Below are 15,622 nucleotides of genomic sequence, written 5' to 3' on the forward strand. Positions count from 1 at the left end.
CGATTTTTTAATAAATTATAATCTTCACCAATGTCAGTCAAAAAAAATTTACAATATACATGTATCATTATTGTTAAAAGTTGTATTTGTATGGAATAGTCAAGTTTGGTGGGTTCTTAGAGTATATATATATGGTTGACTCCCTCCTTCTTTGAGCTAGTTTATACTGTTAGACCTCCTCTTTTGAGTTAGCTTTTGAGCCCGTTTATCAATTATAAATTAGCCACAATGAATTCACTTTAGATCATAATTAAAACTATTTAAACTCAAATTTACAAAGTTTTGGTATCAAAAAATACTAGTCATATGGGTTTGACACACAGTCTGTGTCTGCTTCCCTTTGTTTTGCTCTGTCCAAGGGGCAAGGGGTACTTACTATTAGTTATTTCCATAAGATAATTAAAATATTAATTATTATAACAGGTTGTCATACTGATTAATTAATTGAACTAAACCCTCTCCATCGGTTGACATTTAACTTAGAGGTAGACATTCGATTGATTTTAAAATTAATTATAATCCTTTCATAAGATATAGTGCATCTGGGCATGCAGAAGGATGGTAATCAATAAAATTTAATTATTCAATTGCATTTTCATCTTTATTTGGTACAACTTTGTGTCACTGATACAAGTAACGTATACAGATCAAAATCATCAAATGAATCATTGATCAATCAACCTAACTTATATCTCCAACAATAGTGTTGATGCTTAATTTTGATACCAATGACTCACACGTGCAAAGTATTAAGTTGTTCTTAGAAATTACATGTGAATAATTGATTTAAGAGTTAGGATAAGGTTGTAAACACAGTTGAATGCAAATATTGAATAATAAATGATACAGATGATTTTTATAATAGTTCGGATGCTTAAAGCGATTCCTACGTCCACTGTTTTTTTTAGATATGAGAGTTTTACAAAAAGTCGCATGTAGCGAACAGCGAGCAGAGATACAATAACTGAGTATTCAGAGAGAATATCAAGTCAATCTATTTCTCGTAGGTTGTCTTTATTTTTGATAGTAATGAAAGTAAAAGATCCTGAAAATGAGAGGGGGAGTGTTCTATTTATAGTAGTGGAATTCAATGTAATGATTACAAATCTGTAAGTGGGTAGATGTCCTACAAGTCTTTCCTTGTCTCCTATTGACTGATAATTTAGGAAATATCCTCAAATTATCTGGGGTTTGGACAAGTGTGCGGTCTTCATTCACTCATAGACAAACTCTGAATCTGCTAAGTCGGTGACAGTCATATCCTTTCTGTCTTAGGGCGACATGACAGCATCTAAATGACGCAAAACCTTTCTGAACTCTGATTGGTGTCTGCTGATGTAAGCTTATATTAGCCCTGGTTTTTTAGGCATAACAGATGGAATGATAAATTCAAATTTCCAGTTCCAACTTCCAATTTCTTCTAGACTTCAAAGCCTGCAGAAACATTAAAGATATATACATATATTCTTAAACAGGTGGTATTAGAGCTAGTCCAGATGAGCTGCGTGATTGACCAATTCATAGGCATGCTCAACCCAACTGGTACCATGAGGAGCTAGGCCCAACTTTAACAGGTTTCCATGTAAACTGAGTTTGCCATAACATCCCAGAATTAAGGAAAGATGAGTTCTTCCATTCTGATTTCATCTTATTTTCTAGGTAGCCAAACAGAACATGTAATTCTCGTAGTGGTCTTTCATGGATTGAAAGTCTAGCTTTGAGATCGATTCACGTCCAAACAAATAAATGTAGTAGCGCCAACATGGATACTCAGGAATTTGTTATATATATGTCAAGAGTTGAAACTTTGAATTCATCTAACAAGTCCCAAGGCCAGCTTCAGAACTCAATTCCTAGCTATTTAAATCTGAAAGATCTGATCCAGAAAGTTGGGTGTTAATTACTGCATATATGTCAACAGCTTTTGATCTCGCCAAAAATTTCAGACTACGTTGCTTCTTCATTTGAAGTCTCATATAGGATATATAATCTTCTCATCACAATATATATGGTTCATACTAGTAATAATTTTCATATATATATTATTAAATATAAATTTCAATTAAAATAGTCTATTATCGTGTCCTTTTACACATTTGGCGTTCTTGTAAAGCGTTGTCTGTCATGATTAATTTTTTTTTTTTTTTTTTTTTGCCCCTTCGTCACTCAACAAGAATTCACACAGGGGCATTAGCAAAGGTTATAGATGCACTTCACGCTTATAGAAGAAGCTCGAGCAAAGCTTATATGAAGTAGAATATATATGTAAGAGAAAAATAGAGACATATATAACAACATTTAATTCTTATTCATAAACTTTTTATTCTTTGCTACTGATAAGGATTCGAGGATCAGCTAGAACAATCAATATATATCTCTCTCCAACTTTAGAAAATTAATAATCTCTCAAGATTTTCAGTCCATTCCTTCAAAGTTCAAAGCCTGCATATATGAAGTAAAACACATAGTTAAAACATTACAAATATATTTATATAAAGTTTAACTGAAAAAATATCATAACACTGTGTCAGGCATAAGATTAGTATAACAATTATAGTAACATACTGTTGATAATAAATGTTTATAGCACCAGAAGCTGTATCTGCAATTGAGGAAAATGCTTCCTGTGACAAGTCAATGGTTCCCCTGCAGGATCCAGGTGGGCAGTAGTCTACAATCTTCACTGTCACCGATTGGCTTCCTTGACAAGGATATGGAACACCATTGTTTGTCCCACTAACACAAGTTACTTGGTAATATTGCCCACAGGCAGCTCCGCCGTTCCAGAAGACATCACTCGCAGCTGCGATCATTACCCCTTGATCCTCGTACCCATAACAAGCAGAAGCTGCATATACAATATATATATACATCAAACACAAACAGCAAGTCCTTACGTCAATATAATTACACGAAACATGCTATCAGAATACATGAAATGCATTTTGTTATAAAAATATGCTTACGCATGTAGGGAGGAGTGTAATAAGTAGCTATTCCAGAAATTTGGGCAGATGCCAATGAGTAGAAGCTCATAATCAAAACGAAGGCTAGGCAAGAATGCTTCAAGTGGAATGCCATTGGTTGCAGCTGGGAATGAACAAACAGACAGCTAGCTAATTCTGTAGATGTAAAGGCTTTGAAGTAGTTGCACTCTCATTGCGGGGAAGGAAGGTTATTTATAGCGCTAGAACCACTTACAGAAATACGAATATTCCATATAATATATGATGGATTAATACAATGTTCATTAACAAACTTAATTTAATTTATATTTTCATTCTGAGATTTGTGACTTAAACCTTTTCGTTGTCGCCAAAGTCGGCCAGCAAAGTTTACAATGTAACACAACGCACAATAAGATCAATCAACAAAGGATCTTTGTATAACAGCAGCATCTTACGCAGCAAGAAACTATAAAAATATATTTAGTACGTGGCGGGATGAAATTAGATTGCTATTTTCGTGCTTATGATGGCAGGTCCAAGTTCATCTAGACTCTTTAAAAGCAGGATCCACGCAAAAATGAAGAGATAATAACTGGAACTTAATTAGTTTTACTAATTAATAATCATGAAATTCTTTTAGTCCTTTAATTCTACATTATTTATACGCCCTCAATTTTAGTGTCTAACAAATTAGTCTGAAAAATCTCCGAAATGCAACACGTAGCATGGCGTTGAATCTCCCTTCAACCTATTACTAACACGTGTTCTTCTTGTATGTCCCTCCCTATCAACCCTAAACTTGTATCCTCGTTTCTGTTCAACCGTAAACTTAGCTTCATCAGCAACAGTTTTTCTGTCTTCCATCCACGCACTTTCTTAACTACTGTGAGTGTTCTCCTCCTCAATCTCCATCTGTTGTTCTCACAATTTATCGTGGTCTACATTATTCATCATTTTATGTAAAACTTTTGATCTAAAATGATGAAAACTCTGTATCGATTCCGCCCCATTGCAATGTGAATATACAAATAGCTCATGCTGAGCAAAATGATGAAGATACGATCATAGATTTGTTAACTTTATTGCTTTTTATATTTTCCAGTGGAAATTTAATTGCTCTTTTTGATTTCATCTTAATTACTTGTGTTTTCTAATTATGCTTTAGTGTTAGCATTCTGAGAGACAACAAAAAGAGCTAGCAAAAATGATGCATCAACCTGATTCATATGTTCCCAAAAAGATCCTGATAACTGGCGCTGCTGGTTTCATTGGCTCCCATGTCACCAACAGACTCATCAAGAACTACCCTGATTACAAGATTGTGGCCCTTGACAAGCTAGATTACTGTTCTAACCTCAGGAACCTGTTGCCTAGTCGATCCTCTCCAAATTTCAAGTTTCTTAAAGGAGATGTTACTTGTGCTGATCTTGTTAATTACCTCTTGGTTGCTGAAGATATTGATACAATTATGCACTTTGCTGCCCAATCCCATGTTGATAATTCTTTTGGTAACTCCTTTGAATTTACCAATAATAATATACTTGGCACACATGTACTTCTTGAAGCCTGCAAAGTCACTCAACGAATCAGGAAGTTCATTCATGTTAGTACTGATGAAGTTTATGGTGAAACTGATATGGACGATGACATTGGCAATCCTGAAGCTTCTCAACTCCTTCCCACAAATCCTTACTCTGCCACTAAAGCAGGGGCTGAAATGCTTGTCATGGCTTATCACAGATCTTATGGCCTTCCAACAATCACCACTAGAGGCAATAATGTGTATGGCCCCAACCAATACCCAGAAAAGCTTATCCCCAAATTCATTTTGCTCGCGATGGAAGGCCAGAAAATGCCAATTCATGGCAATGGCTCAAATGTAAGAAGCTATCTTCATTGTGATGATGTTGCTGAGGCATTTGATGTCATACTTCATAAAGGGGTGATTGGACATGTTTACAATGTTGGCACTAAGAAGGAGAGGACAGTCCTTGATGTGGCAAAGGACGTATGCAAACTGTTTCAGTTGGATCCTGAAGAAACTATACATTTTGTTCAGGACAGACCTTTTAATGACCAGAGGTACTTCTTGGATGATCAGAAGCTCAAGAGGCTAGGGTGGAAAGAAAGAACACCTTGGGAAGAAGGGCTAAAAATGACAATGGACTGGTACACTAAGAATCCACATTGGTGGGGTGATGTTTCTGGTGCTCTTAACCCACACCCTTGCATCTCAATGCTCACTGACTCAAACGACAATGATGATGCATTGTTCTTTCACCGTCGTCGCACAACTGAAAGTGACAGCATTAATGGTTCAGAAATGAAAATTTTGATATATGGAAAGACTGGTTGGATAGGAGGGATATTGGGAAAGGTCTGTAAGGATAAAGGGATCAAGTTTGAGTTTGGAAGAGGAAGATTGGAAGATAGATTGTCAGTCATAGAAGACATAAAGAGAATAGGGCCAACTCATGTGTTCAATGCAGCAGGAATTACTGGGAGGCCTAATGTTGATTGGTGTGAATCACATAAGGCTAAAACTATAACAACTAATGTTGTAGGCACTCTGACTCTAGCAGATGTATGCAAAGAGTACAATCTCCTGATGATGAACTTTGCAACTGGCTGCATATTTGTGTATGACAAAAAGCATCCAGTAGGATCTGGCATCGGATTCAAGGAGGAGGACAAACCAAACTTCTCTGCTTCTTTCTACTCCAAGACAAAGGCTATGGTAACATTAAACTTATGAGAAAGTGTTAATTAATTTATCAGCCTTAGTTATTTCATAATCCATATGTTAGGTTCGGATTTTAAGTTTGATTAGCTAAACTTTGAATGTCTACAAGTAATCATCTCAAAATGCTAAATTGTGCAGGTTGAGGAGCTACTTAGTGAATATGATAATGTCTGTACCCTGAGAGTTCGTATGCCAATCTCTTCTGATCTTAGCAACCCGAGAAACTTCATAACAAAGATTACTCGTTACAATAAAGTGGTCAATATACCAAATAGCATGACAGTGCTAGATGAGATGCTGCCAATCTCCATTGAAATGGCAAAAAGAAACTACAGAGGAATCTGGAACTTCACCAATCCAGGAGTGGTTAGCCACAATGAGATATTGGAGATGTACAAGCGTTACATAGACCCCAAATTCGAATGGACCAATTTTAACTTGGAAGAGCAGGCCAAGGCGATTTTAGTACCAAGGAGTAACAATGAGTTGGAGGTCACCAAGCTAAAGAAAGAGTTTCCAGAACTGTTGCCCATTAAAGATTCAATTGTTAAGTATGTCTTTGAGCCTAACAAGAAGACTTAGATGGTGATGGTAATTTTATTTAGGGATTCTGTTAGCTGAACTTCAGAGATTGAGTTCTTTTCATTTACTCTTTAAAGCTATAAATTCAAACAAAGTTCATTTTTATTCTGGTGCTAAGGAGTTTTGATTCTAAAATAATTTGTTATACTACCCCAAAAGATTCAATCACTTCATTTTTCAAGCAAGCACAGCCACAAAACTTGGTGATTAAAAGAAACAAAACTTCCAGGCTTTATGTCTTTATCATAAAAACTGACATATGCTGATATTATAAGCGTGACAAGAAATTAAGATCATAATCATTTGGTACATCGAAGCTGAAAAGGGTAGCTGATGACATGCGCGGTTATTTTTGACAGAGAAAGAGGTTGCATGCGAGTGGATTAAATGGTTCTTTCACATGGAACCTGTACTTGAATTAGCTGGGTCTAGCTCTGAGTGGAAGATGAGTCAACAATTTGTGTGTATCTCTTTGTCATTCTCAGCCTCAGCATCTTCAACTCAACATAAAGACAAATATTCGCCCTTCTGCAGAATCTTAAAGAATCTTACTTTGTTTTCATATGATATCGATCTGTGAGTGACAAAGACGGCCATGTTAGTAGAAATTCTGGTAACGTTAGGTAAGAGGAAGTGACAGATGACAACATGCTCCACAATCAGACAATTAATGCCGAAAATATGACAAATAAAGTGTCCTCTCAAAGAGAATTAAAGTGTCAATGGCTTGTATTTTATAATAATTTTTTGAGGCTTAATTACGCCTAGTGCTTAATAATAAACTCATTCATCACAATCATTTGCCCACTATATTAAGAATAAGACAACAGAAGTGTGAAAGAGCATCATAATTCATGATAATAGTCTTTAATCTACGTGTATCACGTGCATAATGCAGAATGAATGGTGACTACGCTATCTCATCACTTTGAAGGGATGGAAATGCATTGAACTTTTCATAATGGCTGCGATAATTAAAGGTCACCAATCACATCTGTAAATCACAAACGTAATAGGTGATCTGTTAAAATTCAAGCTTAAGGAAGAATCCAACCCAAAAGACCAGCCTGATAGGTGAGAGAGCTTTTAGGTTTAAGAAGTCCACTTGATGGGTATGAGATCCCGATGTAGAATCCTAACATTGTATCCCCCTTTCAAGAGCCTCACGCCAATGAGGGTGTCGGATAGCATCAGAATAGCATGAAGGTTCAATACAAGAGGTGAGAGCATTTAAATAAGTAATATGTGAGGGAGAAAATCGAGAATATGAAAGAAAGGTAGATAAGGGATGAGCAGTACCTAAAGCCGTTGTAGCAGGTGAAGATGCCGTGGGCTTTGTATGTAAGGTGGGGCATATGTAGTCCTAGAGATAGGCAAGCCGTGTAGTGTGGCGACGAGGACGGGAGACAATTGGAGGTGAAGGTGGGGAAGGCGGGGTTTCAGGAGGGTTAAGAGGTGTTTGGGAAGTAGGTAAAACGGGTTCAGGGATGGGAAGAGGAATAATTGGAGATGGAGAAGGAGAAGGAGAGGAAGAGGTGTCTGGAATATCCTGAAAAGGGAATTGTTGTTCATAGAAGGTGACGTCATGAGAATAGAAAACGGACTGTGTATCAGGATTGTAGAGTTTGTATGCTTTGTGGGCCCGAGAAAGATACATTTAGAGGCACCGAGGGGGTGTGGAATTTATCACGGTGAGCACGAAGAGTTTGTGCAAACAGAGGCACCCAAACACACGGAGGTGATTAGTGCTGGTTAACAAATCGAGCCGCTCGCGAGCCGGCTCGAGTCTGGCTCGTTAACGGCTCGGGTCGTATGGTTTCGAGCCAGTTTGGCTTGGTTCGAGAGAGAGAACGAGCCAAGTTCGAGCCTACCTCGGCTCGGCTTGTTAGGCTCGCAAGTCAAGCCTGGCTGGAATAAATGGGGGGTTTACTGAATATGGGGGATTATACTGAAATTTTTAAAACAAAAAGTTTTCAAAAATGACAAAGACACCCCCCCCCTCCCCCGATTTTAAAATCCTTAAAATCGTTGACATGAACCATTTGCCTTAAAATCAAACCAATTCCAAAAATTGTCAACACATTTTCCAACCGTCTCCGGTGTACCTTGTCGTCGTCGTCAATACCATCTGCTTCGCCGGAGTGTTTGTTGCAGACTCGCCGCCGTCAAACCCATCTACCCTTCCAACTCTCGTCATGAAACACTGAAATCTACTTGTTTTCCTTTTCTGTCCTTGCTGTAAAACCCAGCTGCTCTGTCGTCAACCATTGTCTTGTTCGCAGTAAGTTTGATTGTTTTGAATCTTGTTGAGTTTTTGTTACTTGTGTATGATTGATTTTTTTGAAACCCATTAGCTTCTCATGATTTTTGTGAACTCTCTTTTATAACAGGTGGTTTTTTTCGGTGAAAGTGATTGTGTATTGATTGTGTTGTTGTCGTTGATCGGCATGGTGTCACCGTCTTTTCTTCTTTTAACTTGTGTGATACTTTTAGGCATCATTGGCATTGAAGATTCAGATCGAAGATATGCAAAGTGCCAAAAGTCAGATGAAAAACATTGGTTTGTGTAAAACAATATAAAAGTAAAAAAGATGAAGGTTTAGATCGAAGATATGCAAAGTGCCAAAGTTAGATGAAAAACATTGGTTTTTGTAAAATAATGTAAAAGTCAAAAAGATGTGATAAGCATGTCAGTTACTTTATTAACTTTACAATGAACATATACTATTTTATTACCTTTTTCAATACTTGATTATCGACAGTATTAAAAGGGTTTACCATAAATAAAAAAATTGAATTTTCTGGACCGGCTCGTGAGCCGGCTTGAACTTGGCTCGTAAACCGGCTCGAAATACTTTTAAAGTCATTACGAGCCGAGCCGAGCCATAAAATTTGTGGCTCGACTCGGTTCGAACTCGGCTCATTTCTTTATCCTATTTCACAAGCTGAGCTCGTTAAGCCAAAAACTCGGCTCGACTCGGCTTGTGAAAACTCCTAGAGGTGATTATAGTTGGGTGTTTTGTTGAAAAGAACCTCAAAGGGTGATTTATTTTGGAGAGTACGATTGGGAGTGCGATTAATGAGGTATGCAGTGGTGAGAACACAATCACCCCAAAAATAAAGGGGTAAGTGTGCTTGAAAACGTAGACTACGGGCAACATTAAGAAGGTGCCGGTGTTTACACACCGCAATACCATTTTGTTGAGGAGTTTCAACACAAGTACATTCATGAATAATGCCATGATTAAGAAGATAGGTTTGAAATTGGTGAGAGAGAAATTCTTGTCCATTATCAGTTCTAATTATTTTAACAGTGGTATTAAATTGATTTTGGACAAGGGCAAAAAAATGCGTTAAATGAGTATAAGCTTCAAATTTGAAATGCATAAAATATAACCAATCTGGCTCTGATACCATGTTAAGAAATAAGAGAGACGTGTTTGAATAATTCTGTGTGTATTGATTCTGTATTCTGTTTTACAAAATATATAGGTGTACAATGAAACTAAGTATAGAAATTTATAAATAAGGAAAAATATTATATTGTAACAGATGCTTAAAAGTAAGAAATCCTGATTTTATGCAATCCATGGGTCTGTTTGTTTTGTTATTTTAGATAAGATTTTGGGAATAATATTGGGCAGTTGAATAGAGGCGTATTACGAGGTAAAATTTAAAAATTAACAAAAAAAACCCCCTAGGTTTGCTAATTTAACTAAACACCCCAATATATAAAAATTTTATAAAAAACACCCCCACCCATCCACAATGCCAGATTCCGACCACCACCATTGAAATCTGGCCAAAAAATGGTGTTACGACGCAGACCGGTCGGATCTGTCAGGTAGGCATAGATATGGCCTTTTTCGGCCAAATCCACCACGGATCTGGTCGAAAACAGCCAGATCTGGCCGTCGATGGCCGCAAAAGTCCAGATCTGGCCATCAACAACTCGGTGGCATTTTTCGACTAGATCCACTGTGGATCTGGTCGAAAAAGGCCAGATCGGTGAATTACCTGTCGGTTGCAATCATTTGTAGGTCGTTGTGACAGATTACGGCTACCACCGATAGTGGTTACCAGAATATGTCAAGTATGAGTGGATGAGGATATTTTTGTTAATTTTTAAATTTTTTTTTTAGAGTATTTAATGAAATTGATAAACTTAAGGAGTCTAAAAATAATTAAAAAAATATACTAATATTTTTTAAATAATTAAATAAATAAATATTTTAGAAATATGATCGAGAAGAGGGTAGGAATATTAAACCAAACTCGCCCAATTTTAGGAAGATACGATTCTGTGAATAATTTTTGACACAGAGAGGTTGCATGCGGGTGGATTAAATGGTTCTTTCACATGGACCCTGTACTTGAATTAGCCAGGCTAGCTCTGAGTGGAAGATGAGTCAGCAATTTGTGTGTATTGTTTTTGTCAGTCTCAGCTGCAGTATCTTCAACTCAAACAAAACTCCAAGCCTGGCTCAGTATAGCCCTTCTGTAGAATCTTAAAGAAACTTATTTTGTTTTCATATGATATCGATCTTTGAGTGACAATGACGGCCACGTGAGAAGAAATTCTGGTAAGAGGAAGTGACAGATGACAACATGCTCCACAATCAAACAATTAATGCCGAAAATATGACAAATAAAGTGTCCTCTCAAAGAGAATTAAAAGGTCAATGGCTTGTATTTTATATTACTTTTTTGAGGCTTAATTACGCCTAGTGCTTAATAATAAACTCATTCATCACAATCATTTGCCCACTATATTATGAATAAGACAACACAAGTGTGAAAGAGCATCATAATTCATTATAATAATCTTTAATCTACGTGTATCACGTGCATAATGCAGGATGAATGGTGACTACGTTATCTCATCACTTTGAAGGGATGGAAACGCATTGAACTTTTGATAATGGCTGCGATAATCAAAGGTCACCAATCACGTCGGTAAATCACAAAGGTAATAAGTGGTCTATTCAAACTCAAGCGCAAGGATAAGTCTAACTCGAAAAACCGATTTGATAGATGAGAGAGTCCTTAAGCTTAAATAACTCATTTAATGGGTATGAGATTCCGATGTAGGATCTTAATATTACATCTCTCTTTCAAGAGTCGACATCCACGATGGTTTTGACTTTATCAACATTGATCCGACGGTAGTCATTTCCCTCTCTGAGAGGCTTCACTCACCTATCAGTTATTCGATATAGCATCCCCTCCTAAGGAAAGGAAAAATAGTCATTTCCGTAGCCCAACTCTCAACGAAAACACCGATGTTAGTACTCAAGCCCAAGGGAGAGTCAAACTCAAAAGACCGGCCTAATAAGTGAGAGAGTCCCTCAACTTAAGTGTCACACTTGGTAGGTGGTGAGTGTGAGATCCTCACGTGAAATCTTACCATGACCACTTTTGTGGGACTAAAACAAACTTCTGGTAACCATCAGCCAACACCTAAGTAAGTGGTTAAACACAACAGTTTGCCCACAATAAACAACCAAAAACAGCACGGCATTTATTTCTGTCCTCAGCTGGGCTACTAATATTCAGTACAAACAAACTCTCGTTTCAAACTAGTTACAAATCACACAACGAATGACACGTCTGGCATCGTCATTGTGATGATGTTGCTGAGGCATTTGATGTCATACTTCATAAAGGGGTGATTGGACATGTTTACAATGTTGGCACTAAGAAGGAGAGGACAGTCCTTGATGTGGCAAAGGACGTATGAAACGTTTCAGTTGGATCCTGAAGAAACTATACATTTTGTTCAGGACAGACCTTTTAATGACCAGAGGTACTTCTGGATGATCAGAAGCTCAAGAGGCTAGTGGTGGAAAGAAAGAACACTTGGGAAGAAGGGCTAAAAATGACAATGCAGTGGTACAATAAGAATCCACATTGGTGGGTGATGTTTCTGGTGCTCTTAACCCACACCCTTGCATCTCAATGCTCACTGACTCAAACGACAATGATGATGCATTGTTCTTTCACCGTCGTCGCACAACAGAAAGTGACAGCATTAATGGTTCAGAAATGAAAATTTTGATATATGGAAGACTGGTTGGATAGGAGGGATATTGGGAAAGGTCTGTAAGGATAAAGGGATCAAGTTTGAGTTTGGAAGAGGAAGATTGGAAGATAGATTGTCAGTCATAGAAGACATAAAGAGAATAGGGCCAATCATGTGTTCAATGCAGCAGGAATTACTGGGAGGCCTAATGTGATTGGTGTGAATCACATAAGGCTAAAACTATAACAACTAATGTTGTAGGCACTCTGACTCAGCAGATGTATGCAAAGAGTACACTCCTGATGATGAACTTGCAACTGGCTGCAGTATTGTGTATGACAAAAAGCATCCAGTAGGATCTGGCATCGGATTCAAGGAGGAGGCAAACCAAACTTCTCTGTCTCTACTCCAAGACAAAGGCTATGGTAACATTAAACTTATGAGAAAGTGTTAATTAATTTATCAGCCTTAGTTATTTCATAATCCATATGTTAGGTTCGGATTTTAAGTGATTAGCTAAACTTTGAATGTCTACAAGTAATCATCTCAAAATGCTAAATGTGCAGGTTGAGGAATACTTAGTGAATATGATAATGTCTGTACCCTGAGAGTTCGTATGCCAATCTCTTCTGATCTTAGCAACCGAGAAACTCATAACAAAGATTACTCGTTACAATAAAGTGGTCAATATACCAAAAGCGACAGTGCTAGATGAGATGCTGCCAATCTCCATTGAAATGCAAAAAGAAACTACAGGGAATCTGGAACTTCACCAATCCAGGAGTGGTTAGCCACAATGAGATATTGGAGATGTACAAGCGTTACAAGACCCCAAATTCGAATGGACCAATTTTAACTTGGAAGAGCAGGCCAAGGCGATTTTAGGACCAAGGAGTAACAATGAGTTGGAGGTCACCAAGCTAAAGAAAGAGTTTCCAGAACTGTTGCATTAAAGATTCAATTGTTAAGTATGTCTTTGAGCCTAACAAGAAGACTTAGATGGTGATGGTAATTTTATTTAGGGATTCTGTTAGCTGAACTTCAGAGATTGAGTTCTTTTCATTTACTCTTTAAGCTATAAATTAAACAAAGTTCATTTTATTCTGGTGCTTAGGAGTTTTGATTCTAAAATAATTGTTATACTACCCCAAAAGATTCAATCACTTCATTTTTCAAGCAAGCACAGCCACAAAACTTGGTGATAAAAGAAACAAACTTCCAGGCTTTATGTCTTTATCATAAAACTGACATATGCTGATATTTAAGCGTGACAGAAATTAAGATCATAATCATTTGGTACATCGAAGCTGAAAAGGGTAGCTGATGACATGCGCGGTTATTTTTGACAGAGAAAGAGGTTGCATGCGAGTGGATTAATGGTTCTTTCACATGGACCTGTACTTGAATTAGCTGGGTCTAGTCTGAGTGGAAGATGAGTCAACAATTTGTGGTATCTCTTTGTCATTCTCAGCCTCAGCATCTTCAACTCAACATAAAGACAAATATTCGCCCTTCTGCAGAATCTTAAAGAATCTTACTTTGTTTTCATATGATATCGATCTGTGAGTGAAAAAGACGGCCAGTTAGTAGAAATTCTGGTAACGTTAGGTAAGAGGAAGTGACAGATGACAACATGCTCCACAATCAGACAATTAATGCCGAAAATATGACAAATAAAGTGTCCTCTCAAAGAGAATAAAGTGTCAATGGCTTGTATTTATAATATTTTTTGAGGCTTAATTACGCCTAGTGCTTAATAATAAACTCATTCATCACATCATTTGCCCACTATATTAAGAATAAGACAACAGAAGTGTGAAAGAGCATCATAATTCATGATATAATAGTCTTTAATCTACGTGTATCACGTGCATAATGCAGAATGAATGGTGACTACGCTATCTCATCACTTTGAAGGGATGGAAATGCATTGAACTTTTCATAATGGCTGCGATAATTAAAGGTCACCAATCACATCTGTAAATCACACAGTAATAGGTGATCTGTTAAAATTCAAGCTTAAGGAAGAATCCAACCCAAAAGACCAGCCTGATAGGTGGAGAGAGTTTTAGGTTTAAGAAGTCCACTTGATGGGTATGAGATCCCGATGTAGAATCCTAACATTGTATCCCTTTCAAGAGCCTCACGCAATGAGGGTGTCGGATAGCATCAGAATAGCATGAAGGGTCAATACAAGAGGTGAGAGCATTTAAATAAGTTATGTGAGGGAGAAAATGAGAATATGAAAGAAAGGTAGATAAGGGATGAGCAGTACCTAAAGCCGTTGTAGCAGGTGAAGATGCCGTGGGCTTTGTATGTAAGGTGGGGCATATGTAGTCCTAGAGATAGGCAGCAGCGTGTAGTGTGGCGACGAGGACGGGAGACAATTGGAGGTGAAGGTGGGGAAGGCGGGGTTTCAGGAGGGTTAAGAGGTGTTGGGGAGTAGGTAAAACGGGGTTAGGGATGGAAGAGGAATAATTGGAGATGGAGAAGGAGAAGGAGAGGAAGAGGTGTCTGGAATATCCTGAAAAGGGAATTGTTGTTCATAGAAGGTGACGTCATGAGAATAGAAAACGGACTGTGTATCAGGATTGTAGAGTTTGTATGCTTTGTGGGCCCGAGAAAGATACATTTAGAGGCACCGAGGGGGTGTGGAATTATCACGGTGAGCACGAAGAGTTTGTGCAAACGAGGCACCCAAACACACGGAGGTGATTAGTGCTGGTTAACAAACGAGCGCTCGCGAGCCGGCTGAGTCTGGCCGTTAACGGCTCGGGGCGTAGGTTGAGCCAGTTTGGCTTGGTTCGAGAGAGAGAACGAGCCAAGTTCGAGCCTACCTCGGCTCGGCTTGTTAGGCTCGCAAGGCAAGCCTGGGGGAATAAATGGGGGTTTACTGAATATGGGGGATTATACTGAAATTTTTAAAACAAAAAGTTTTCAAAAATGACAAAGACACCCCCCCCTCCCCCGATTTTAAAATCCTTAAAATCGTTGACATGAACCATTGCCTTAAAATCAAACCAATTCCAAAAATTGTCAACACATTTTCCAACCGTCTCCGGTGTACCTTGTCGTCGTCGTCAATACCATCTGCTTCGCGGAGTGTTTGTTGCAGACTCGCCGCCGTCAAACCCATTACCCTTCCAACTCTCGTCATGAAACACTGAAATCTACTTGTTTTCCTTTTCTGTCCTTGCTGTAAAACCCAGCTGCCTGTCGTCAACCATTGTCTTGTTCGCAGTAAGTTTGATTGTTTTGAATCTGTTGAGTTTTGTTACTTGTGTATGATTGATTTTTTTGAAACCCATTAGCTCATGATTTGTGAAC

The 15,622-nt window shown here is 38.0% G+C and overlaps 2 protein-coding genes and 1 pseudogene across 2 annotated transcripts; 2 read left to right on the top strand and 1 right to left on the bottom strand.

The window, feature by feature from the left end:
- Nucleotides 1–2,302: 2,302 nt before the first annotated feature.
- On the bottom strand, nucleotides 2,303–3,133 carry LOC116134825 (EG45-like domain containing protein). Its single transcript, XM_031420472.1, has 3 exons — nucleotides 2,967–3,133; nucleotides 2,566–2,848; nucleotides 2,303–2,442 (listed from the first exon to the last, which is right to left on the bottom strand). Exons 1-3 carry the CDS (start codon nucleotides 3,079–3,081, stop codon nucleotides 2,436–2,438), a joined length of 405 nt encoding a protein of 134 aa, XP_031276332.1. The 5' UTR covers nucleotides 3,082–3,133; the 3' UTR covers nucleotides 2,303–2,435.
- Nucleotides 3,134–4,155: 1,022 nt separating this feature from the next.
- LOC116134974 (trifunctional UDP-glucose 4,6-dehydratase/UDP-4-keto-6-deoxy-D-glucose 3,5-epimerase/UDP-4-keto-L-rhamnose-reductase RHM1-like) lies at nucleotides 4,156–6,273 on the top strand. The gene is made up of 2 exons (XM_031420659.1): nucleotides 4,156–5,685; nucleotides 5,830–6,273. The coding sequence occupies exons 1-2, from the start codon at nucleotides 4,156–4,158 to the stop codon at nucleotides 6,271–6,273; spliced, it is 1,974 nt and encodes a 657-aa protein (XP_031276519.1).
- A 5,623-nt stretch (nucleotides 6,274–11,896) lies between these two features.
- On the top strand, nucleotides 11,897–13,294 carry LOC116134923 (annotated as a pseudogene).
- Nucleotides 13,295–15,622: the final 2,328 nt, after the last annotated feature.

Source organism: Pistacia vera, unplaced genomic scaffold, assembly GCF_008641045.1.
Source record: "Pistacia vera cultivar Batoury unplaced genomic scaffold, PisVer_v2 Contig292, whole genome shotgun sequence".
Lineage (NCBI taxonomy): Eukaryota > Viridiplantae > Streptophyta > Magnoliopsida > Sapindales > Anacardiaceae > Pistacia > Pistacia vera.

Bases quoted from the DNA above. Each gene is read 5' to 3' on its own strand.
- LOC116134974 (XM_031420659.1), top strand. From the start codon at position 4,156: ATGCATCAACCTGATTCATATGTTCCCAAAAAGATCCTGATAACTGGC. The intron at 5,686-5,829 runs GTAACATTAAAC...TAAATTGTGCAG, and splicing joins ACTCCAAGACAAAGGCTATG to GTTGAGGAGCTACTTAGTGA.
- LOC116134825 (XM_031420472.1), bottom strand. From the start codon at position 3,081: ATGGCATTCCACTTGAAGCATTCTTGCCTAGCCTTCGTTTTGATTATG. The intron at 2,849-2,966 runs GTAAGCATATTT...TTGTATATGCAG, and splicing joins TTACACTCCTCCCTACATGC to CTTCTGCTTGTTATGGGTAC.